The 24186-nt window shown below is 42.7% G+C and overlaps 1 protein-coding gene across 6 annotated transcripts in view; it reads right to left on the reverse strand.

The window, feature by feature from the left end:
* Window positions 1-24186, reverse strand: part of RUNX2 (RUNX family transcription factor 2) — a 159016-nt gene that overhangs the window by 55563 nt on the left and 79267 nt on the right. For 2 of the 6 annotated variants that reach the window (XM_071447246.1, XM_071447225.1), the window contains one exon: window positions 8478-13371. The exons of the other annotated variants lie outside the window; for them this stretch is intronic. In XM_071447246.1, coding sequence (XP_071303347.1) covers window positions 12893-13371 — 479 coding nt within the window. In that variant the 3' untranslated portion in view covers window positions 8478-12892. Of the gene's footprint in view, window positions 1-8477; window positions 13372-24186 lie in introns of those variants that run through there. 6 annotated transcript variants of the gene reach the window in all.

Below are 24186 nucleotides of genomic sequence, written 5' to 3' on the forward strand. Positions count from 1 at the left end.
ACTTAACCATTGTCCCTAGACCTTAGCTCACTAGGAGCTATGAGGAGTCATCAGGTGAGAAGTCACAAGCCATGGTATTCAAAGCTCTGCTTCCCATTCTACCTTTGCCTCAAATATTCAGATGGCTTTAATGGCTACAAAAGGAAAACCAGCAGGATTAAATTCTACCATTTATTACCTGAAGCAAATCATTCCTTTGTATGTCCTGATAATGTTTTTTAAACCTCTACTATGAACACAAAGAGAGCAAAGTAGAGAGCACAACTACAGCAGCTGTAGCAGAAAAAAATTCTCAAACTGCAACCCTCCTTTTCCCTTTAATTCGGATTGGTATTGAGCTGCTAAGGAGAAATGTGTTTACTGACAAGGTACTGGACCTTTCTGAAAAAATGGCATCACATCCTTTCAATTCCTTGAAATTTTCCTCATCACAAATATTAACAAATGAGTGCATATTTTTATGAAGAAATACTGATTTCTTAACAACAACTGTAAAGCAGCCAAAAACCCTTGGAAGAAAAACAGTTACTCCATTTTAAGCTATAAAAAAGCAACTAAATAAGCCAGGAGCTACAGGATTCATAGCAAGATCAACTCCCTTGTTCCATGCATACTTTTACCCATTTCCAATACTATTTCCCATTGAATAATATTGACTCAACAAGGTGGCAAATACAGAGGAAAAATCATTTTCGTATTCACATTCATATCCCATACTTTCACCAGGGCCAATCTAAAGCCTGACACAGATTTTATTAAGTACCCATCTCTTCTGGACCCTTGAGAAGAGAGTGAGTTACGGAATCATTCTCAGAAGTGAACTCCCTCTCATTCTGGGAGACAGCTGCAAATTTAGTTACCCCCTTTCTCATATTGCACATGGGTGTGGATGTGTTTCTGAACTTCAAATCTTCCGTCTCTGAGGTTTGTTTTCTTATTTACAGTTGTTGTGGCAAAGAAGCACAGGAGAAATGACTTTGACACTTCATTTGCAAGGCCTGAGGTCTGTGGTCATTCTCATCTTTAGCACCAAACCTTTGCAAATGTCTCTGTTGGGTGCACCTTTTCACATGTTGCCAGGACCAAGGGATGCCAGCCAGGCTGCTACAGTTTTCCCTGATTTTGGTCCACAACCCCATTGTGGGGCTGAAAGGATGCAGTGGGATGGGAGAAGCCCTGCATGTACCAGTGATGAGGCCACCTAGAGAAGGGATGGATCCCTTCATGCAGCTCCTGTGGGTTTATGATTAATACTTTAACAGGTCAGTAACTGAAATGCCAAAGGGCCAATAGAGACATTACATCTGGCAGTGACTTCAGCAAATCTACACTTCCTCAAAGTGCAAACTGGTTCCAGTTTTAGCTCTGCTTTTTGACAGAGATAAATGTAAGATCTGCACACTGACCCTACACATTCAATTCCTGCTTGGGGAGCTGGAAGAGGGGGAGGTTTCCAATGTAAAGCCAGGATCTGAGCACAGTTGTGAGGTACCAGTCGTCAGTTTTTCTGGGTCTGGATTGAAGGCACTTGAGATGGTATTTCATGTCGGGGCTCAAGTGTTTATTATTTCTTATCAGTAAAACAGTCTCACTACTGTGAGTTGGGCAACTTTTCATTAGAAGGCACAAAATGGCCAACAATCTCTTGTTACAAGGTCTTTTAAGACTAAATTATCCATTTAAGAACTGACACCTGGATTATTTTCCCTTTTAACCCAATAACTGATCCCACAGAGCCTGCAATGAGGACTTTTCTGCCCAATTACAAAATGCCACCCAAACCCATGGAGAAGAAGGAAGAAGAAGCATGAAGAAGAAACCCAGGATGACACCCTGTGCCCTCCATCTTGCTTCCTTCCACAACATACTAAAAATCTCAAAACCTAAATTTCTCATCAAGTGATACACCTACACTACTCTCTATAATCTATTTCACATTTTTGTGGGTTCTGGTCTATCTTGAAGTCTAGGACACTTTCTCCATGAATGAGGATCAAAGTCAGTGCTCCCCTGGGGTCAGGGCACCCAAGAGCAGACAGAGACATGGTGATTTGCATCTGAGATAACTTTTGTTTATGGTGTGCATTCATTTGTCCATCTTCACCAGGGTTGCACCCCTCAGCCCCACAGCAATGGACAGATGCAAGTCCCCAGTGACCTCGCCTGAGCAGCCCTGGGGAGGTGTCACCTCCTGCACACCATGGTCAGTTCAAATACCAGTGGTTTGTGTTTCCTGTCTCTTGGTTGTCACACTGCAGGTGACCCAAATTATCTCTCTCTATTTTAAATTTTCTCCAGATGGTGAGAGCTGGTACAGGCAGGTGTCTCTGAGCAGGAGAACATGCCCTCAGCCATGAGTGGAGGATCCTCTTTCCATCCTTCACCAGGTGCTGCTGACAAAGGGTGGGCACTAGGTCTGTCCCTCTGTGCCACTCACACCTGGCTCTGTAACTCCACAATAATCAGGTAATGCTGCAGAACATCAGCACATTATCTGTTGGTATTTTCTGGCATGGAGGAGCTCATGCACTGCAGATGGCCACAATAAAATTCTACTCTTTACATGACCATCCCCAGAAAAACATCCTTTATAAACAAAAGCAGTGCACAGAAAAAAGAAAAGTCACTGTGCCCTGTAAAATGGAACAATCAAAATAAGTTCCTAGTTGTAAACTTATGAAAATAAAAATTGGGGGGATCCTTTTGGTCAGGCAGAGACAGGGAGGTTTGAAATAGCACGTACCAAACCTACCCTTGTTGGCAAGGGAAAGGGTTGCACAAGTCTTCATAAACAATTTTATCTGCAGTCATTAGGCAGCAATCCTAAACACTGAATGAGTTTTTCCCATCATTTCACAATAGGTTTTTTTTCTGGTTTCTAGGAACTGTTTGTGAGAACTGCCACTCAGCATCTGAGAAAAATGTGTGGCAATGATACACAGTTAATTCATTTTCTTGGGCATTGCCCCATTATAGAAATACAAAATATCATGTCACCATGAACTCTGCTTTTCTCTAACACTTTCAATCCAATACCTATAAGCACATTACAAACATGAGTGATTTTACTATGATTTCAAGATCCTGCGCAGAACATATGGAAAAGGGATTGAAGGGGCAGTGTGAAGAGAGGCACAGGCATCTTCCTTAATGCTCAATACAATAACTTATGAAACCCCAATCCTGTCTTTATCAAGTACTTTGAATTAATGTCTTCCAGACAAATAAAAAATACTGAGAACAAAAACAGGGCAGAGGGGAAAGTACAAAAAAAGATGGAACAAAAATGCCATTTTAAGCCACTGGCCCCTACTCAGCATGGAACCATTTTCTATGGCAAGGAGCAAGTCAAGCAAATTCCTTGTTGAATTGGTATTTTCTACAGCTCCCCAAAAGCTGTGAATTTTGCAGCTCTGTAAAACAGAGGGTGAGATCCCTGCCAGCACTGATCCAAATCCCCAGACAGTGCAGGAATTCCTTCTCCACACGGAGTGACCGACCAGTGAAGGGACAGAAGCACAGGCTGGATTTTCAGTCCTGACTCTAAGATCCAGCTGCCAAGTGGCATTGCAAAGACAGACCTCTGGAGATTTCTCATACTTTTTTTGGCTCATTCTCCTGATGTGCTCATCTTAACAGAAATCAGCTGTTTTCCTCACTTTTACAGTACTTGCAGAAGAGACTTTAGCATCTGGCTTGGCTATTATTAAAAGATGAGAGCATCCTGCTCTTTTAGGAGAACACCGCTACTGGTAATAAATGGACAAAGAGCCTTTGCATCCAGGTTTCCTTAGATCTGTCTGGATTACTTAGGTTTTTTATCCCTTCTGCTGAGGCCTGTTCTTCCTATTTCCTCACGTTTGCCAACCAGCCTCACACATCCTGGAGCAAGGATAAAAATTGTGTTTTCTTGGAAGAAGCTGTCTCAGAGTGTTTGGATGTAGCAGCATCATTTTCAGCTACCAAGGACTTTGGAAAACAAAAAGTAAACAAGCTGTGGGGGGTTGAGAAGCTGTCTTAGTGTTTAGGCTTTGATTTTATATTTAATAGTGCCCTAAAATCACAGTCTGGAGGAATCATGACAACACCTTCCAGTATCTAAAGGGGTTCCAAGAGGTGGAGACGGACTTTGGACAAGGGCAGGGAATGACAGGACATGGGGGAGTGGCTTCCCACTGCCAGAGGGAGGGGTTAGACGAGATATTGGGAACAGATTCTTTGCTGTGGAGAAAGATGATCTTTAAGGCCTCTTCCAACACAAACCATTCTGTGATTCTGTGAATATAGCAGAGGGGAAAGGAGAGGTCATTAAGCCCTGGAGCCCTATAGATGTGCTTTAAAACAAGGTTTTAAACCCTTATTGCACCTTGTGTGCCCAAAGTCAGAGGCAGGGACAAACCAAGCCCTAATGCAGAGGCCAGTGAAAAAGTCACCAGCTTCACTTAGGAAGGTTGGAGGTGGACATCAGGAGAAGCTTGGGGATAGAATGCTCCGCTGAAGCCTTGTCTTTATCTCCATGCTTAGAAGACAGCAAACCTTGCTGGGCACAGCCCTGCTGAGAGGATCTGGTGTCTGTGGTCTTGCATTGAGCCTCCCTTGAGCCAGGAGAGCAAAGGAGACTCCTTCACTTCACTCAATCAGCACTCCAGTGACCCTTCATTGATCACACCCACACTTACGGGCAGGAATATGCTGCGTCCAAAACCGCGGGACTATTATTAGAGGGACATCAGCTGACCTCTCCTGGCGTAATCACCATCTGAATTTGGCCTCGTGGCAAACATTAATCACTGGCAAGCTGCTGCAGTGTATCAACATTAACATGGGCTGTTTGCTTTTCTCTAAGTGTTGGGACATCCCACAAGATCCAGCTGCTCATCCCGAGTGAGCTGCCGGGGGGAGCGGCCAAGGGCTGCCTCCGCGGACTGCAGAGATCTCTGCTTTTCTTCCTGCCCCACCACAAATCCTGAGTAAATCTGTTGAAGCAGCACAACTTGGCCTTAGCTCCACATTGTTATTTGACCAGATCAGCAGTCTGGAAACTGGGTCATTTTCTTTCTAAACATGTGGTTTAGAATTGTGCTGCTTCAAAGGACACTATCCAATGGTGTGAGACCAAACACTGGATTTGTAGTAAAAAAGCTAAACAACAACAACAACAGTAACAACCAAAGTTCAAAGATCTTTGTAAACATGGAGCCCATAAGACACCCTGTCACAGTAGGGAAATAACAAAATCCCTGATCTGTATTTAGGGTAATTGAGGCATTAAAAGAGGAGACCTAAGCTGTCTGGAGAATCACAGATGATGCTGAAATTTCTCAGCTACAGAAGTAAAACTAATTTGTCTCATATTTAGAAGTTCTTACAAATATACTTATGGGATTTTTAAAACTCTCACACAACTGGAGTAGGAAAATTCAAGTCTGCTTGTTATTTAAGTAACACAGTCAACATTCGAAATGCAGGTTGCATGTACATTAAGTAACATATATAATAAGTGTGCACAGGAGTAGCAGGGCAGGCCTGAGAACTTAATTTTAAATTATGTTGTACATCCCAAGTTATTTGTTTGTACTGCATCAGATCACCAGAAGCTTTTGGAAGATTGGGATTTGCTCTCTTTCTATCTCGTGGTTTTATCTGTTACTGGCACCAACAGTTTCCTATTCCCAGAGGAGTAAATGCTGAGATTTACCCCTCCAAAGTCATACAAGTATCACAAAGATTCCTCATGGGAACATCTCCACACATCCCAGACTGACATTGCACCAGTAGATCTAAAAAGAAAAGATAATCACAGAAGGACCAAGCTAAATATTTAATTTTTTCACTTTAAGCTTGTGCTAAAACTCTTCTTCAAGATGTTAAGAAGAAATGCTCAACCTGCTCCCATAATTTCATGTCAGAGTTGTCCTCATCACCTGTCCAAGGATTATGCATTTCTAACAGATTTGTTTATAATTTTTAACCCATACAGCAAATGTTTCTAGCGAATAATGCTCTTGGGGCATCCTCTGCAAGCATTTATCCAAGTGGTGAGTGTCTGAGCTGGACACCCTCACTGCACCCCTACCCAATACATGTTCTAGTGTGACCCCCCACATGCTGCAGAACACTGGTCATCTGTGAGAGGTTAGCCAGGGGAGTGCTTTCACCCCAAAATATCCATACATTTCCTCCCAATGATGCAGAAGGTAACTAGGCAGTTCATGTCAATCCTTGGATATATAACTGAGGTTATTTCCTTCTTTTCACCAATAAACAGCTTGATGAATGTTTTATTTGGTGTCAGAACAGGGTTTGGTGCTGAACCATAAAGTCAGACCCTGCTTCTTCTCACCCCCACCTCTCCCAAGATCTTGTTTTAGGCAGAAAAAAGGCTGATTTAGGCCTGTGGCTGCTGTGAGCCCTTCCAGTTTTGCTCACAGCCACAGGAAATTAAAACGTTAAAACTGAGGCCAGCAGGGAGAGGCAGTCTCGGACTGCGTGGAACCAGCAAGGCCAGACTCCAGCAATTCAGAGATGATGTTCAACCCTCACAACCCAAACCCAAGATGCTATTTATTGACACTGAAAGATGGGGAAAACAGTCTCCACCCCTTGCAGGAAATGTCTCTAACTCATGTCTCCTAAAGAAATTTGAGTCTTATCTGCCCCCACCACTCCACGTGTCTCTGCACAAGGCTGTCCTCCATGTTCACCAGTGGTGGTAACTTGCCTCAAAAGTGGTTGATTTCTTTTCTAAGGCAAAAGAGTTGCCTTCTTAAGCTGCAGGGTAAACAAATCCAAAAATCAAAACCAACATCCCTAGCACGGGGAAGCTCAGTGGGAGCTACTGTACTGGATTGGAGGGATGGTTCTGCCCTATCAGACCTTGTGCTGACCATATCTGCTGTAAATATCCCAGAGAAATTTGCAGAAACCAACAAAAGCTGATCTTTAAGGTCTCTTTCAACCCAAACCATTCTATGATTCTATGAAAAGAGAGATCACTGTAACTCCTCAGTAACCTGCCTATGTTTGAGTTTAATCTTGTCCAACCTCTTTGCTCAGATTTCATTAAGCTGAATATGTGTTCTCCAGACAGTCACACAAGCAGTTTTTATCTCAGACAACAACTTGTAGCAGGCAGCTCCCAGCCTGCCTCACAGGCCCATGGGATAATTTGGAAAGGATCGTGGGAGGTCTCCAGATCAACCTCCTGCTCAAGCCGCCTCAGCCTGGAGGTCAGACCAGGTTGTTCCATGCTTTACTAGTTGGGCCCTGTAAATCTCCAGGAACAGAAGTGCCACAAACTCCCATGGCACCTGTTCCAGCACTTCACCATACAAAACGGAGAAATTTTTTTATTTCCATTGATGAGAAACTGGATTAAGTGACCATGAAAGCAAGACTGTAATGAGGGTCTCTCTGGGCAGTGGGTAGCTGAGATGGGTTATTTTGTGTGCCAGAGGGCAGCAGAAAGCCTTAGCACTAATACTTGTAGCATGTGTCCCCCACAAAACAATTTCCATAGTAATTACACCACAGAACATTGGTTGGTTTGCTTGGTCCCTTACTCTTGGATCAAGCTTCCCTACAGTCAGGACTTGGATTATGAGCTGGAATGAAACAGCCCTAAAGCTTTAACCACCACACAAGAAATGTGTAGGTCCATGGTAAAGCCAGCAAGAGCTCCCAAAATCTGTATCAGTGACATTTAAACTTCAGAGTAAAAGGTTTCTCTAAAGGAACAGAACCTCACATCTCTCTGTGCTACTATTTCTCTTCTGCAGACTCAAGAGATATCTAAAAAGGATAAGAATTTACTATGAAACCAGGCACAAGCTTGCACACAGCTCCTGTCCTCTCCTCCTGCAGACAGCCTTGGGTGAACTTAACCTCACCTTTATGAGCTGCATCTCCTCCTACACCTGACACTAAGCTGGAGGAAAAATAGCCTCCTCCCTCAGTCCCCTCCCAGTCCATACATCTTCTGCTGCTTGAAAACTATTCTTGCCTCAGGCTATGCAAATCACAAGATTATCTGGGACTGCATTCCTCAGGTCTGACCAGGAAGAGGTGGTGGTGATAGCTCAACCCCCATCATGGAAAAGCATCACAAATCCAAATCACTCCCTCCCATTTTAGAAATCTATCCCAGTTTTCCCTGGGAATGTCCTGGGTAATGCCAGTTGTTCAGTTCCAGAGTTAGTGGCCTACTAAGATGAACAAGAGCAGTTTGCACTCCTCTAAGAAACACAACTTTCAATAATTTGCAGGCTCAGGAAAAGAAGCAACATTTGAGATCAGGTTTAGAAGGTCTCTTTCACCACCCAAGGGCCTGGAAACTTGCTTTGTAAATTTAGTTGAAAACTGAAATGCTGCAGAAGTTGATGGGTCAGCCACAGACGGCCTGGTCCCATGTCCTACCATGTGCTTGCTTTACTGTGCCTGGTGCCAAGAAGAGACAAGGAAGAAAAAGAAGCGTAGAAGAACGTTAACAAAAAAAAAAGCCATTTTATTGAAAATGAAATTAAAACTTCAAATTAATATTACAATCATGAGAAAATGCCAAACAATTCAATTTACAGTTGCAACATACAATACAAATAGTCCCTTTGAAGTTGAAGTAAACTGATCCACAATCATTGTCTGTGGCATAAAGCAGAGTGTTTGTACAATATGTGCATGAAAAGCAAATCTTGGGTGACAGCATTTGAAAAAATAAAAAATTAAAGCTTGTATTTACACAAAATGCTACAAATATTTTGTTCCAGCGGAAATTCAAGATTGGTAAAGCATATTTAACAACAAAAAAAAATTGGAATGTCACTCATATTACCTAAAGTTACTGTAAAAGTATGGTTTTGGCTGATATACTTAAAAGTACTGCATTTAAAAAAAAGCAAAGAGTTATCTGTAAACATGGAAGTAAACAAACATCTAAAAAAGTTCTCAGAAAATGTTAAACTGAAATGCATTCTATTTAAAAACAACAAGAAATTCAGGGGGGAAGAGAATGGGACTTCTTTGAGCTCATGGCTGATCCAGGTTTAATTATTGCTTTTGCTCATGGCTTGCTGCTGCTGCTGCAGCCCAGTGTGGGACTGAGCCTTGCTTTGCTTAGGGTGAAAGTGCAAAAATTCTCCCCACTCCAGATGGTACCTGTGGAAACTGGTAAATCTTTGCTTAGGGGACTGCTGGCAACAAAGGTTCAAAGCTAAGAAAGACACAGCAGCTGGGCTTTTAAAGGAAATGATAAATGCCACGTGAATGATGCTGTTGGATAAATAATTTCCTTTACTCTTCTGTCCCAACCCACTGCACCCAATCTGGTTACCCTCAGAAGGAGGGAGAGGAGGATTTAATCCTTCTTTCAGCAAAAGGGACATTGTGCCTGTTGTGCTGTAAGTCTTTGGTAGGATAAGAAGCTGGAAGGTAAAAAAAAGGCAATTTTTTTTCTTTAAGTCTATGACCGGTGCCAAAGATTGCCACTGCCCGAGGGGAAGGGCTGTCGTACCTTTGAGAAAACTCTGTTCTCCAATGCCAAGCACCTCACAAAAGCTCAGATAAATTGATATGATTCACTACATAGCACCGGTTGGGTCTGAAAATCTGATTCAAGAGCATTTCCAAGTGAACTTGAAAGCATTTTCTGAAAGCTCTGATGAACATCTCTGCCTCAGCCTGTACAACTCCCTCCACGACCAGCCTGATGTACTGGGACATATTTTCTAAAGGCACCAGGAGGGTTCAGGAGCTTGGGGATCTACTGAAAGTCAAGGGGCTGGTGCTCCTCCTCTGTCCACAGGTACTTAGAAAATCCTTTCCTTCCTATCTCAAGCAGGCAGAGCCAGGTCAGACTAGGGCACTGATCTACTTGATCAGGCATGCGTGCCTTGACTGGGTGGAGAAAACGTTTTCAACGTTTGTCCCTAAAGGTCCAGTTGAAAAACCGCGGGGACACAAACAGAGTCCTGTTGGTATTGGGCAAAACAAAAGTCTGGTCTGTGCTGGATTTATCCAGAAACAAAAACCAAGTGCTTGAATTTTACAACAAAGTCTTAAGGAAAAAAAAAAGAAAATCTGGGTTGCTGCCTGCAGCCACTCTTAACAACATTTCGACACAAAAGCACCCTAAAAATTACTTAATATGCATACAGTAAACCTTAAAAAGCCCTTCTCAGCAATAACAAATAATGTACAAATATAGTACCTTTTATTAAATAGGAAACAGCTTGCACTGGCAGTACATCTCTTTTTCTCTTGCTTACTAAACAAAAAACAAAACTGAAATGTGTAACCAGACACTGGTTTTTTAAGTGCTGCTGAGACTAACAAACGTTACTTTACAGTTACAAATAAATGGACAGTGGTATGCTTCAAGCTACCACAAACCAACAATAAATAGAATCAATTACAGCTTCCATCTTTGAAGGAAAACTAAGTATTAGAAGAAAAACAAAGTGTCTTACTTATACTTTAAGCATACTTGGTATACAACCTTTAGAAGGCAAAGACTTTATTAATTTATTATTTTTAAGAGCACGTCATCACGCAGATTGGAGGGCTGTACCATGCTAAGGGCAGCTCGTTAACAGCTTCGCTGCTAATGAGCAGTGGTGGTGGTGTCCGGCTCTGTGTGGCTGTGCCCAATGTTGATTTGCTGCCATACTTTGGAGGTAGCCAAAGATCACCCAAGGAACAGCTTGGAGGAGGCTGTGGGCAGCGGTGACTGAGGCAGTGGAAGGAGGGAGCTTTGGCCAAGCCCACTGGCACGTGCTGAACATCCCACTAAGCCAGGCTTAACACCTGCCTGGGGAGAGCGTGGGGAGGATGACTCAGCTCCCACCACGTCCAGCCAATGCCATGCCACCTCCCTGCATGCCATGGCAGCCCTGGGCTGGGCAAAACTGGGGCTTCTCTGCGGGGTAGCTTGGCCACAGACAGGTTGGGGTTTGGGTGCTGCTTGTACCACCCCTGGTAGCCCCAGGGTGGCTTTGAGGGTGAGTTTGTGTCTTCTGTGTGGGCAGAGGTGAGTATTGCTGCCCTCGTGCTTGTCCCTCTAACACGGCAACAGCCACATGAGCTTCGGAGCCACCACAGCATCTGCACGGCTCCCGCATTTAATGCTAACGGGTGGTGACTCGCTACCAGGCAGTTTCTGTCTCAAGTTTGAAAACTTTTAATTCCACCGAGTGGGCTGAAATTGCAAGGGGAGGGGAAAATGTTTCACCATTTCTCCCTTAATCCCACTTCTGAGATATTCAACAATTCATCATTTGCAAAATACGAGCTTTGAAACGGTTTTGATTTTTCTTTGGGAAAAAAAAACCAACCCTGTCGAAATCCAAATTTTGCTGTCAAAATAGACCATTTTAAATATGAATCTTTTCAAATTTTGAAGTTCTGAGAAAAAATCCTTGGAGAAGAAGAAATTAGGGGAAGGGTGGAAAATATTTCATCCTTCCTACCATTTTTCCAGTGTCTCCACAACTACTGATTAAAAGGCAAGACTGTGTTGAAGGCAACCAGACAGCTAATAAAAATATTTTAAACACAATATTTCCTTCATAAGTTATATAAAAAGATCCTGCATCCCAAATCATTTGATGTGGATGCATTTAGGTTGGGTTTGTTGTTTTTAAGTCACATTGTAAACTGGTTCACACTGGAACTGCTTTTCAGAGTTGGGTAAAGGTCTGAGGTTTACACTATTGCAGAAATGTAATAAAAAAAAAAACTAAACAAAACAAAAAGCACTTTTAGAGACCGAAGTCAATATATCATTACATTAAGAAACGTTTAAAGGGTCCAAATGTCATTAAATAATTATAAATATTCTTTTAAACTTAAATGATGATTCATGTTAGCAAACAACCTCAAATTTTACACATTTATAATTTAAAAAAAAAAATAAAAAAGAACATAGCCGAACACAAATACTATGTATACCATTTTGGCTCTAGTAATATATATTGCCATTTTCATATTTTGCATAAGTAATAACATTTTGGTTTTTGTTTTTCAAGGTTTTGGTTATTATTTTTGGTTTTTGGCTAATCGAAGGCAAAATGAACAGATACAAAAGCAAAAAGGAAACCCCGGGGTTGGCTCACCTAACTTGAAAACTCATTCTCTTTAAGTACCCAAAAACAAACCAAGAAAGCAATGAACACAGAAATTCCAACCGTTATCCGCAGCAAGGCTCGGACAGAGTTTTTTGGGACAGCTGTTTTCGTCTGAATGGATCATAGCAAAATGGAAGCAACTTGCTCTTTGCTTTCCTTTTTATGTGCACCAATACAAACCAGGTGAATTGCACTACAGGTGTGGAGAGGGTCCCATACATTGTATGATTGCAACTGTATCTGGAGTTCATGGTTAGTTTTGGTTTTCTATTACAATAAAAGGGAATGCAGCCTTTGCCTTGCATCACCATGCTTCTCCTGATAGCCGGGGAGTCCATTCTCTCCTTGTTGGCAAAAGTACTCACTAGTTATTACAAAACTCTAGGGGAAAAAAATTAGAAGGAAAAATTCAAAAAAAAAAAAGAAAAAAAAAAGGAGGGGGTGATTTTGTGTGTGTGTGTGTGTGTGTGTGTGTGTGTAGAAAGTACATTTTAAATATAAAACAAGGTAAAATGCTTTCAAGGGGGGAAAAAAAAAGAAAATATGTGCTTTGATTCACATAATCTGAAACATGGGTTGTGGTATGTTGGTAACTCTTGTGTTATTTATGGCCATTATCATCCCATCTACACAGTTGCACATATTGGTAAAATCTGTTTTTTAAAAAAAAATAAACAAAAAACAGGCACTTCGTAGTTAGTCGACCGTTTGGTGGTTTGGTGGATTTTTTTTTTTTTTTTTGGCTTGCGGAGGTCGGGCCGGCTACAGAAGAAATCTCAGTACGGCCTCCAAACGGACTCATCCATCCTGCCACTAGAATTCAAGACGGTTGGGGAGCTGCTGTGGCTGCCATCCGCCTCCACCCCGTCACTCTGGGTGGGCAAGTTAGGGTTTAGCAGTGTGCTGCCGTTGGACGTGGTGGTGCACGGCGGGAGCATCCTGGAAGGGGAGCGGTCCCCTCCCGGCACCATGGGGAACTGGTATGATCCTGACGAAGTGCCATAGTAGAGATATGGAGTGCTGCTGGTCTGGAAAGGTCCACTTTGGTTTTGGGAAGAGCCGGGGTAGGGTGGTGGTAGGTAGGTGTGGTAGTGAGTGGTTGCGGACATACCCAGTGACATGCCTGAGGTGACTGGCGGTGTATAGGTAAAGGTGGCTGGATAGTGCATTCGTGGGTTGGAGAAGCGGCTCTCAGTGAGGGATGAAATGCTTGTGAACTGCCTGGGATCTGAAAATGGGCCCAGCTCTGAAGCACCTAAAAAATTATAACAAAAGATGGGGGAAAACAATTCTGTAAATACCATTTTTTGTATCACGTGATGATAGAATTTTATTTTTCTAAGATAACCCACTTCTTTTGGCCCCCAAGAGAACAGCAGATCATATCAAGCAACACATTGCAAGGAACAGAGTCATACATCTGTCTTCTGGAAGTGCTGGGCCAAACTCATCCCTGGTCTAACTCCACTGATGCCAATGGAGGGAACAGCATTGCCAACCTGAAGTGCTCAAAGGTCATGAGTCAGGTTGAAGAAAAAAAAAAATCAAGAGATTGAAAAAGAGCCAAAAAAGAAAGGGGACAAAAATTTTCTAAAATCTAGAGATTAAAAAAGAGCCAAAAAAGAAAGGTGGACTTGGAGTTGATTTGCCTCTGGTTTCAGAGTTTTGAGGGTCATGTGTCTCTGTTTTTTTGCTCGAACCTCTTGAGAAACTCAGGTCTGGTTGCACACGAAAGCTGAGATTCCCACCTCAGCACAGGCTGTCAGGAGCTGGGATTTCCAGAAAAGCAGAAATCACTTTGCAACTTGTAGTAAAGCTACAAGAGCTGGCAATGCCAAGTTAACTGCACCACTGACACCAGGAGAGTTACACTGGGGGTGACTAAGACCCACTTCTTGCCTTAAATCAATTTATTTAGGTGAGAATCCACTCAGCTGCTTCCCTTGGCTAAAAATCAGTTTGCTGCATCCGAAGGATGGACAAGGCCATTAAGCTGATAGAAAAAATGCAGATTTTACTCTTCAGAGAAGTTGATGGAAAATTACAAGCCCAACACTCTTTTTTGCCATTGAAAAAAAATTTGTTTTCGTATGTAGTCTCTGCAGTCTGGTTGAAAAAAAAAAGACCACACAGTTTATGACTACTGTGAACGTCTGGATGGTAACACTGTGAATTGGAGTCTAACGCAAAACAGGGATGGGTAAACTCATTTTGCCTAATTTCTAATCCCACATCAAACACCCAAAGCTTTGGAGCAGAACTGGAAAGCAAACGTTAGCTTGGTGATGTGCTTAGGAGATTGTGGGATGGACAGGAGCAGAAGACAAAGATGGTGAAAGCTCGTACTGAGAGCCAGAAGAGTGGAAAACAAAGAGGGTGTGGGAAAAGGACAGGGGGAAAGAGGGAAAGCCTAATGAGGAAGTACAGAGCAGGAGGAGGCAAATGCAATGGCCAGTATGCAGCAGACACATACATTTATAGAGAGCTGAAAAGAGCAGGGTGTAAATAAAGGGGGAAAATTATGAAATCAAATGGACCCTTCCTGCACTTCCTGCTGACATTCCTACAGCTTTAGAGCCCTCCAGATCCAAGGGTTCACTCACCTCTTTGTCAGTCTGCTGAAGCTGACTTAACTAAAAGGAAAACATGGCATCTTCTAGATGCCAAACTGATGTGCTAAACAGTGAAATGTTCTGTGTATCCTCAGTTTAAGATGAAGCAATGATTTTCCTTGTAGACTGACATTGCTTTGTAAAAGAAAGGTCTTTCCAGCCCTTCTGTTCCTGGTCCACTCTGCTGTAAGCAACAGACCCCATAGCCTCTGCCACCCTGTGTGGCACATTTTAGAATTTAGATCACTATTCTGGCCTGTTCTCCCAGCTCAGTGAACCCATGCCTACAGTGATATCTAAAAGCAGCAGTGGGGCAAAGCTCAGGCACAGTTTGGGTTCAGGCTGGAGGACCTGGCCCACAGCCAGCCAAGCCTCCAAATCAGCCTGAAACCTGGGGATTATAATCCTCTATCTCTAACAATATTAAGCACAGAACTATAAGTGGGCAGTAAAAGCCCATTCCAAACTCTGATGACAATGTGATAACTATTATCTTTATCTGGGGCTGATCAGTGACCTGTGGGTGAATGGGTCTGTCTCCATCATCAACCCCTCCAACCACAGCTCCCTGGAATGTAATATAACTTGTACCTTTACAGCAAACACTTTACTACTTGATGCAACTTCTTTCGTTCCCAACTGCAAACAATAGCCAGAGGCAATACCACCCAGATTCAAAGCTGTAATTTTGGAACACTATCCTTTATATTGTGAACAGGTCTGATACGTATCTGGAAATATAAGGTTAGAACATAATTTCCCCAGCTGCTCAAAATACTGAGTTTCAATCTGCTACTGCTTATTCTCTTTTCTTTTCTTTCTTTTTTTTTTTTTTTTTTTTATTTTTATTTATTGTAATTGCAATTCTCCCAGCATGAACAGAGTTGCTCTTGGTTTACCCTGATAGAAGCTAAACAAGGCTTTTACAATCAAAGGTGGAATTGGTATGAGTCTAAGGGTGTAGAAGAGCATTGGTATTTTTGGTTTCTTTGCAACCAATACTCTTTTTTTTCTTAATACAAAGGTCACCACACAGTTTTACACATTAAAAGGCAACCTCCCTTTCAGAGCTAGATCCAAATATTATCTGCATGGTGCTGCCAAGAGATTATGTCTGTGTGGAATGACTGGGAATGTGCACACCACACCTAGGCATTTCAAATGTGGGGCTGCAGACCTCCTTATGTACCCTAGTAAATCCACACTTGTTTGTTTTTACTGTTGCTTGTAAAGCACAATCGTATTTACCCAGAGGCCAAACAACCATAACCCTGTCTTATCTCACTCATGGCTGTGTCTGCACAGCTCCTGCATACTCACTTCTCCAACTCCCCTTTTGCCCAAGTGTCTTTTGCTGTCTCCATATTTCCCTGCACAGGGCTGCGATTTGTTCCCAGCCTTATTGTATCTCCATTATGTAAAATCATTTTTAAAGATCAGAAAGAGTTCTCTGTTTTAAAGTCTCATTTCTAAGGCAAACTTACTAAAAAGTCAGCTCTAAACCTCAGCTTCTTGCCATCCTAACTGCTGTTCCATCTTGCTGATGCATTTTCACTCTCCTCCTCCTCTTTTCTCTGTGCTACCTCCTTATGTTAAGGTTGATTTTGGTTTGAACTTGGAAACCCCAGATTCCTATTCATTTATACATGTTAAGCTCTTTGCTGGGCTGGGAAGAGAAGTAGTTCTACTGGGTATGGCACCCATCTTTGTAAATCTAGCTGTGCACAGTGACGTGGATCAGCAAGATAGTAACATGACAGTGCAAGTATATAATTCATAATATAATAACTATAATATTATAATAATTTATTTATTCCTCTCCCCAGGAGGATTAAAATTCTATGCTAATTTTTCCTTTGTCAGATCAAGAAAACCATTTGCATCTGTGAATTCCCACTCTCGTGATAGCTTGCACTAAATGGGTGAAGCACAGACCCTCTGCTCTACATCATGGGCACCACATTGCAAAACAACTCTTGTATGAAGAAAATAGACTTTATTTTGTGCCACCAGAAAGAGGGACAAATCGAAGAGCACAGCAACTGATCTTCTCCTAAACAGTCTCATCAGCTGACTGGGCTTAACAATAACAAAAAAAAAAAAATAGAAAAAGGTGTATTTTTGAAAAAAAAAAACTAAACATTTTACATCTGAATGAGTCCAGGTTAAACTATTTTTAAATCTTCCAGGCTGATTCCTTCCTAACATAGCCTGGCACTCCAGTTTTCTGAGAGCTAAATGTTTAGAACAGAAAAGTGGTCATGTTAATATGCCAATATATATGCTAACATCCCAGATTCAAGAATACTGCTCCAGTGTGTTTCATATTTAGAATAAGAACAATTAAAATTCCATGTGGCTTCACTTATTTTGATGCAGAAGCCTCATTAAAAACCCTAGACCTGGGCATTTGCCAGCAGCCAGCTCAAACTGTTTTGTGTTTGCGCTTAAAACCCAATTTTACCTGTTGCAGCTTTGCAGCTCCACCATTCACAGCTGCATGTTTGCCAAGGTCATTTTTCTTTTGCAGTTTACAGATGCAAGCTAATGCCAATTAATGCTCAGGTCTCAATTAATAAGCTGCGCTTGTGGTTTGCAGAAAATCAGGCAACAAATTTCTGTCAGGTTTACAGCACTTTGGTCAATCATTCCCAATTATTAAAGATCATAATGTACTGAGGACAGATTAACTCCTTGTAGGTACAGCCAGCTGACATCTACTTTAAAGACTTGCAGGATATTTTTATAACTTAAAAATATTACAATTTGTTTTGTTATTTAATGCTATAAATGGTCACTAACAAGAAAAAAAGTCCCCTTGAGTTATTTCACGTTTCATAGGGAAATTTCTAGCCCATCAAGTCAATGCAGAATCTTTCGATGCATGAAACCAGAGTAATGCTGTATTCACTGAACAGTCTGTCTTGAGGAAATTCAGCAACATATAGTTAAATTTATTTACCAGTAGCTAAATGATTCCCTTGTGTTTCAGGGAACTTCAGTGTTAAGACATTGGCTGAAGTTGAAACTAGGTTTTGTGGGGTTTTGTTCAACAGTTCAATTCAGGCTGGGACATTGTACTAATTGACCTATTAAAATAGTTTTCTCCTTCCCAACATCTACGTCTCTGAATTATAAGCACAGTCTGGATTACTTACAGCTGATAATATCGCCTTGGATGAAACATGCCACACACTTCACATGATGAGACGATTTCAGTCTCTTACAGCTTTGCCAAACTTTAAATGTTCTGGTTGAAATTGTCCATGCTGGGCGTCTGTCTCAGGCTAAATTTTGATTTATGCATTTATTTGTTTTTAAAATTTCAGCTGAAACTCTTCTGCTGGGAAAAATACATTGTTTTACCAATCTTAAACTCTGAGGAGCCTTCCTTTGAAAAGCTGTACCAGTTCCATGCTTTGAAGTAAGGACTTGAACTTTGGAATAGGAGTGGCTTTTGTGTGAGAGATGTTGTCATGAAAATCCAGCCAAATATGAACAAATCATAAGCACTCTGACTAAAAATGGGCAGAAAATTCTGTGCCCCTACAAAGACACTTGTCTAGAGACTGGAATGAAATCCAGGAGTCACAAGTCCTAGCATTTTTTCTGCAAACATTGCTGAAACACAGGGACATTGCCACCTGTCCCCATGCCAGCCCAAAAAGGATCAGTCCATCGATGGCTCCATTCTTTGGGATGGCAGACCCTGAGTGAAAGGAGACCATGTGGGTGTTCCTATAACATTGCAAAGTAAAATTTGGGAAGGTGGGGTTACTTGGGGTTTGGTTTTTTTTTAGAAATCTGAGAAACTATAAACATAACCAGAGGCAAACAAAGAGATATTATTAAGGTTACCATGTGAAGAGTGAGAAACTTTGGAAACACCAGCATTCAAGTTACTTCTCCAAATGCACTATGACAAAGCATTCAGCTACACAAGATGCTATTCCTTTCTCATTAACCTGCCCAAGCTGGCCACCTCTGGAGATGCATCTGAGCTGAAGATAAGAGAAGACCATTGTCTATATATTCCCTAGATCCACTGCTCCAAGAAATCAGAAGGGGTGAAGTGAACAAAGTCAGAGAGACCCAATTATTTCCTGAGTTAACTGGATTTTATATGTTTCTGCCACATGGCTCCTACATGACTCAGTTGAAATGTCTCCAAATCCCATTTTCACTTCCCTCATTTTCTGTGTGCAGCTAAGATGTTGGCTTCTGATTTGCACGTGTGCTAAGCATTCCCAGCTGCAGCTGAAGCCAAGGGGATCACAGGTCTGAACTCAAGGACACAGACAGAACTGAAATTGTGCTTAGGTGACACACAGAGGGTGCACTGAATGACACGAGACCTTAAGTCTCATTTCTCTTTCTAAAGAGGGTTCTTTTTTTTCTTGGGAATATTGCACTGCAGTGAACTGTATACAAATGCTATGGCAGAAATATTAGAGCAAAGCCAAGCAAGAAATTAAGGATTCCTTCTTCAGAACAGCACTTAATGCTCTGCAATAAGCAAGGCCTGAGGAAATGCAAAGAACAAGAAGCAAACAAAATATTGAAGAGCTGCTCATTAAGTTAGCACTGTCCATCCTGTGCACTGAATGAGACAGGAATCCCGTGGGAAAAGTATCATGTGATCCTGTAATTAAAATTTGTAATATAATGCATAAGCAGAACGAGACTGATTTAAAGTTGCACAGGCAATGTAAGTACTGCGATTTTCTAATTTCTGAGCTCCTGGTTTTGCCAGTCTGAAGGATTCTTTGCAGTGTGTTTTAATGGGGGAGTGATTATTTTCCATCTGGATCTCTTTGGATTTTCTCCCAGCATCCTTCTTTATCAGGGGGACAGTGTTACTTTTTGTTAAATTCTTGTTGCCTGTTATAAGGGAACAAGACTAACACTTATTAGCAGACAAACTCTGCTAATAAGTGTTTATTGAATCACACACAGCATCATCTTCCTGCTTTCTTCCAGGCAAGCCTCTGTCTCTCCAAAGCTGCTGTACCACCTTCCCTCTGGAAAAATGGAGCTTGGGACTGCAATTCCCAGGGATCCTACAGGGATCCTACAGAAGACACAGGGATACTTCCTCCTGTATCTTCTCCTTGCTGTAGCTGTTAGGTCCTGATCTCACAAACCTACACTGGTGCTCAGCTTCATGCAGGAGCTCAGGGACATTCCTCCCACACATCCAGCAGCGAGTGTCGACGTGCTGGGAGGGCAAGGCCCATGCAGCACCACAGAAATGATGCACCGGGCTTCTCCCTCCCTGGTTTGCTTTCCGGAGGAGCCCGTGTCATCTGGATTTTTTGAACCATTTATCATAGGAAATGATATGTTTTTAAATGCTCTTTTCCCTCCCTTTAGTTCAGGAGAAAAGAAAGTAAAAAGGCATTTGACATTATTTTTTTTTCTCAATTTCCTCCCCCCCTCCAGGTCACCCCAGAAAGTTCTCCTGGCAAACAATAGCAGCAGAAAAGGTGTGAACTGCCCCCCCTCCTCTTTTCTTCACCTCAACAAGGTGTTAACTTCAAGGCCTAGTTGGGACCATTTAAACTGCAACATTATTAAGCACAGCAGCCTCACAAAAGTCAGAGGGAGGAAGGAACACTTTAACCCTTTCAGAGCCTCACACACAGCAGGCAAGACCCTAATTCCAGTGCATCCCTTCTCACAGTCCCTCAGTATCCCTGTTCACACAGTAAACTGCACACCGGTGCCTCCTGGTATTTAGGTAACAGGTCTTTGGCACCTAAAATACCACAGATTAATTTGCAGATAGATGTTTTCATTGAATTTATGGTGCTGCACCTAAGCCCTTTGCTGGGAGAAACACCCCATAAATAACATAGTTAGTAGTGGCCATTAAAGTACCACTCGTGCAAATAAAGGAGAGCGTTTCTCAAACAGAGATGTTATATTGCTTAACACCAAAAACTGAGTTTCTCTGCATTTCTTCAGCCGGGGCTCTGTCATTACCTGTCCTGCTCCCTCAATAGCACTTTTCTGCTGGATGAAGTTGCTTTCCTTAAGGCACTGAGGTCTTGCTGGGTGACATTAAGCACTGAAACACAGGTGGCTGCTCTCAGCACTCCCAGAGATAGCTCATCTAAAATTTAAGGAACATTAATAGGTAGAAAAATGTAACAACCAACCCCTCTTATATAGACTGTTGGGGGCAGAAATGAAACTGTGGAAGCTTCAGCCACCACCATCTCATTTATAGATGTTGCCTCACTTATACATGATTTATAAACCTTCCTAATGAGAACCACAGGAGGGGGACAAATGGTCACATTACAGAAATAGATTCTGGGTTGGTGGTTATGACCTGTGGATGCCTGTTGACCTGGTGTGATGGGGAGCCTCTGAACTTCTCAGCCTTTGCTATCTCATCTCAGTGACTCCAGTCTGGAGCTGTCACGGGTGATTTGGGTGCAAAGGAACTGGCAGTGTATCTAAAGCCCCCTGCTTGTTTAAAGTCTCAGGCCATCTACGGGCTGCACTGGAACCAAAGAGTAAATAAAGTTTCCTGGAAATAAGTCCAGGAGCTCTGCAGCACCGCGTGGCACAAACACGCAGCACATGAGAGCGCAGCGCTCTACGCTCACTCTTCCCCAGCTTCTCCTGCCTGAATTTCAGTCACCGCTTTTCGCCAGCCGAAAGGCATCAGCAGGAGCACTTGAGGCTTTTCTTGGAGAGCAACCTCAGAGTGTTGTATACAGCAAGGGGGTGAAACCACAGGGCTGTGGAGCAGGCACGGCGATGGAGAGCAGCGGGACAGGAATCCTGAGTAAATCCAGTGAATGGGAAGATAATATACATCATGGCTCACAGGCTACTTTATTCCTTCTTTTTATTTTTTTTCTTCTTTTCAGAAAAATGTGCCTTTAACTGTCCAGTATAAATATTTGTTTCCAATGTTGTCATGAATTGTACTTTTCCACTGCATGCTACTAACTCAGAAATACCATCTGATCCTCAAGCAGACACAAAGGAACTATGTTTTGCAGGGACAGGGAAGGGGGGGAAGCTCTTGGCATTGCTCTGTTATTTCACCCTTTAAACCCCTCCTTTTCCCTCCCCATCCAAATTTTCCTTTTGCATCTTATTCGACTAATGGACATCTCTCCCGAGGACTGAGGATTCCTTGCTGCTTCTTGATTAAGAGTTTTTAAGAAGCCGTGAAGGAAGATATTTGAAACTGGATCTACTGTAGGATAGGAGCCAGCACACAGGACACCGTGTCTTTCAGAGAGGGCCACACACAGTGCCACTCCAGTCATATGACTTCTCTGTCACATCCTGAAGCCATTTCCAGCTCGTGTGCGAGTTTGTACTCCCATTTAGAAAAGGATGGGATATATTGGGAACACACATATGGAAACACTTTCAGGGAATCAGTTTCCATGAAATCCATAATAAGCCAAGTGGCTTCAGATGTGGCAGTGTGCCTCAGATTAGCCAAAAAAAAAAAAAAAAAATAGAGGAAAAAAAAGAAGGAAAATTCTTCCCTTTCAGTCCTTACAGTCCTTATTTCAGTTTCAAGGGGGGGGGGGGGGGGGAGGGAGAGGAAAATTAAAACCAACTAATGACTTATGGCTACCAAAACAGGGAGTCACAAAATAATACAACTAACAAGAGCACTCCTCCTCCCCCAAATAAGGACACTACTATCGGCATTCCTGCAGCTCCCAAAAAGCTCTCCTGACATCTGCCAAGCTCACATGGGGTCAGCAGAGCCATGGTCCTGCCTGTGCCAGCCTGCATGGGTTGGGCAGGTGCCCACTGTCTGGTAACCTGTGGGAGCAATTTTTTCCTTCCCTTACAAATTTTCCGTCCTTTTCTTTCCTTCCTGCCCTTCCAAAAGCTACAACTCAGTGATAAACTGTCCATTAAGTTAATCTCCTGGAAAATGCTGGATTCAGGAGAGGATATGCCATGGATGGGGTTGGCTGTACCCGAGCCATACTAAAAGCAGAGTTTATTGTGGGATGGTGTATTTGGTTTAGCAGGCAGGGGGTGGATATCACCTGCCTGCTGTCCTTGGAGCCAAAGCTCAAAAGCAACTGCCAGGTGCCCTCACTGATGGGTACCAGAGAGCAGAAAAATCCCAAACAGCACAGAAAAGGACTGGAGGCCACATCAGTGCTAGGCAGGAGAGAAGGACCCAGCTCATCCAAGCTACTGTGGAATAATTGCACGGCTGAGGAAGTGGGAAGAAGCACAGATCAAGTGGCAGGAGTTCAAATGGGAACTGGAGAGATGCTACGTGCATCTCTGCAACAGATACCCGCCTTTTTATCACGAGAAAATAACCAGGAATTTGGCTGCTAATTGGGGCCGTATCCTACAAACCCTACTTTTCCTGACAAACAAATGACTCCACAAATAGTCCCTCTGTTTCCAATAGGGTTATTTGTGGTGGGAGGGACCACCCAACATGTGAGGATCAGGCCCTTCATTCGCTCACTTCAAACTTCCACAGCCAAATGTGAACACAAAAAAAATACCCACAAACTGCAAAGGCTTTTCCTCACTGCTGCTGGAAAAGCCCTGGACTAGGATGGCTGTGGAAAGGTCTCGTGTGCTATTAATATGATGCTCTTCCTGGCTTCCGCTGCTGAAACGGGGATTTGCCATTTGTTTCTCAGGCTGGTTCTTTCCACTCAAGCCCCAGCACAGTAACTAACTGAAAACTTCTGCATCAAGGAGAAGGTCTCTTTTAAAGTTTGGCTTGGCTTTGCTTTCAAAGAGTTGTCTGTATATTTTAGAATATGTAGAACTTGCCTTTGATTTAAACCTCGCTCTTAACAATAGACAAGAGACGATTTCTCTACTGAACGATTTAAACAAAAACAAACATATTTTGGTTACTCGGCCTTGTTTCTCAAAACGCTCTGTTTTCTTTTTTTTTTCCCAGAGAAAAATCAAACCCTACAAATGGTTACACTTCTGGCCAAAAAAACTTAAATTCACAAATGTAGATAATTCTTGTTTTTTTTTTTTTTTTTGCCCTGAACAATATCATACACAGAGAAAGAAGAGCACCTCCCCAGCCCCCAGACATCCATAAAACACGAAACCCCCTCATCTAAACAATTAAAACCATACTTTTCTCCTCCAAAATAACTTCTGCCTTCAAAGGGCTTTTTCAGCCTCGGTCCCTGTCCACAAGCAGGGCCATGATGTTGATTTCTGATCCTCCCCAGCACGCAGTCCCATGTCCCCAGAGGGAGAGCAGCCGCCCCTGGTCCTGCGGAGGCAGCGGAAGGCGGCTGCCTGTGCTGGGAGCCGGGGCTGTGCAGGGGCAGCTGCTCCGAGGGGATGAGGGCACTGAGCCCACGGGACTTCTGGCTACTGGAGAAAGGAGAGGGGAGATACCAGGGAGGCATTTCCATCTTAGGCTGAGGATTTTAGCAGCAGGCGCAATAATGCTGTTGGAGTGAAAA

This window comes from Agelaius tricolor, unplaced genomic scaffold, assembly GCF_023055355.1.
Source record: "Agelaius tricolor isolate 1412-34295 unplaced genomic scaffold, bAgeTri1.0.p SCAF_1, whole genome shotgun sequence".
Lineage (NCBI taxonomy): Eukaryota > Metazoa > Chordata > Aves > Passeriformes > Icteridae > Agelaius > Agelaius tricolor.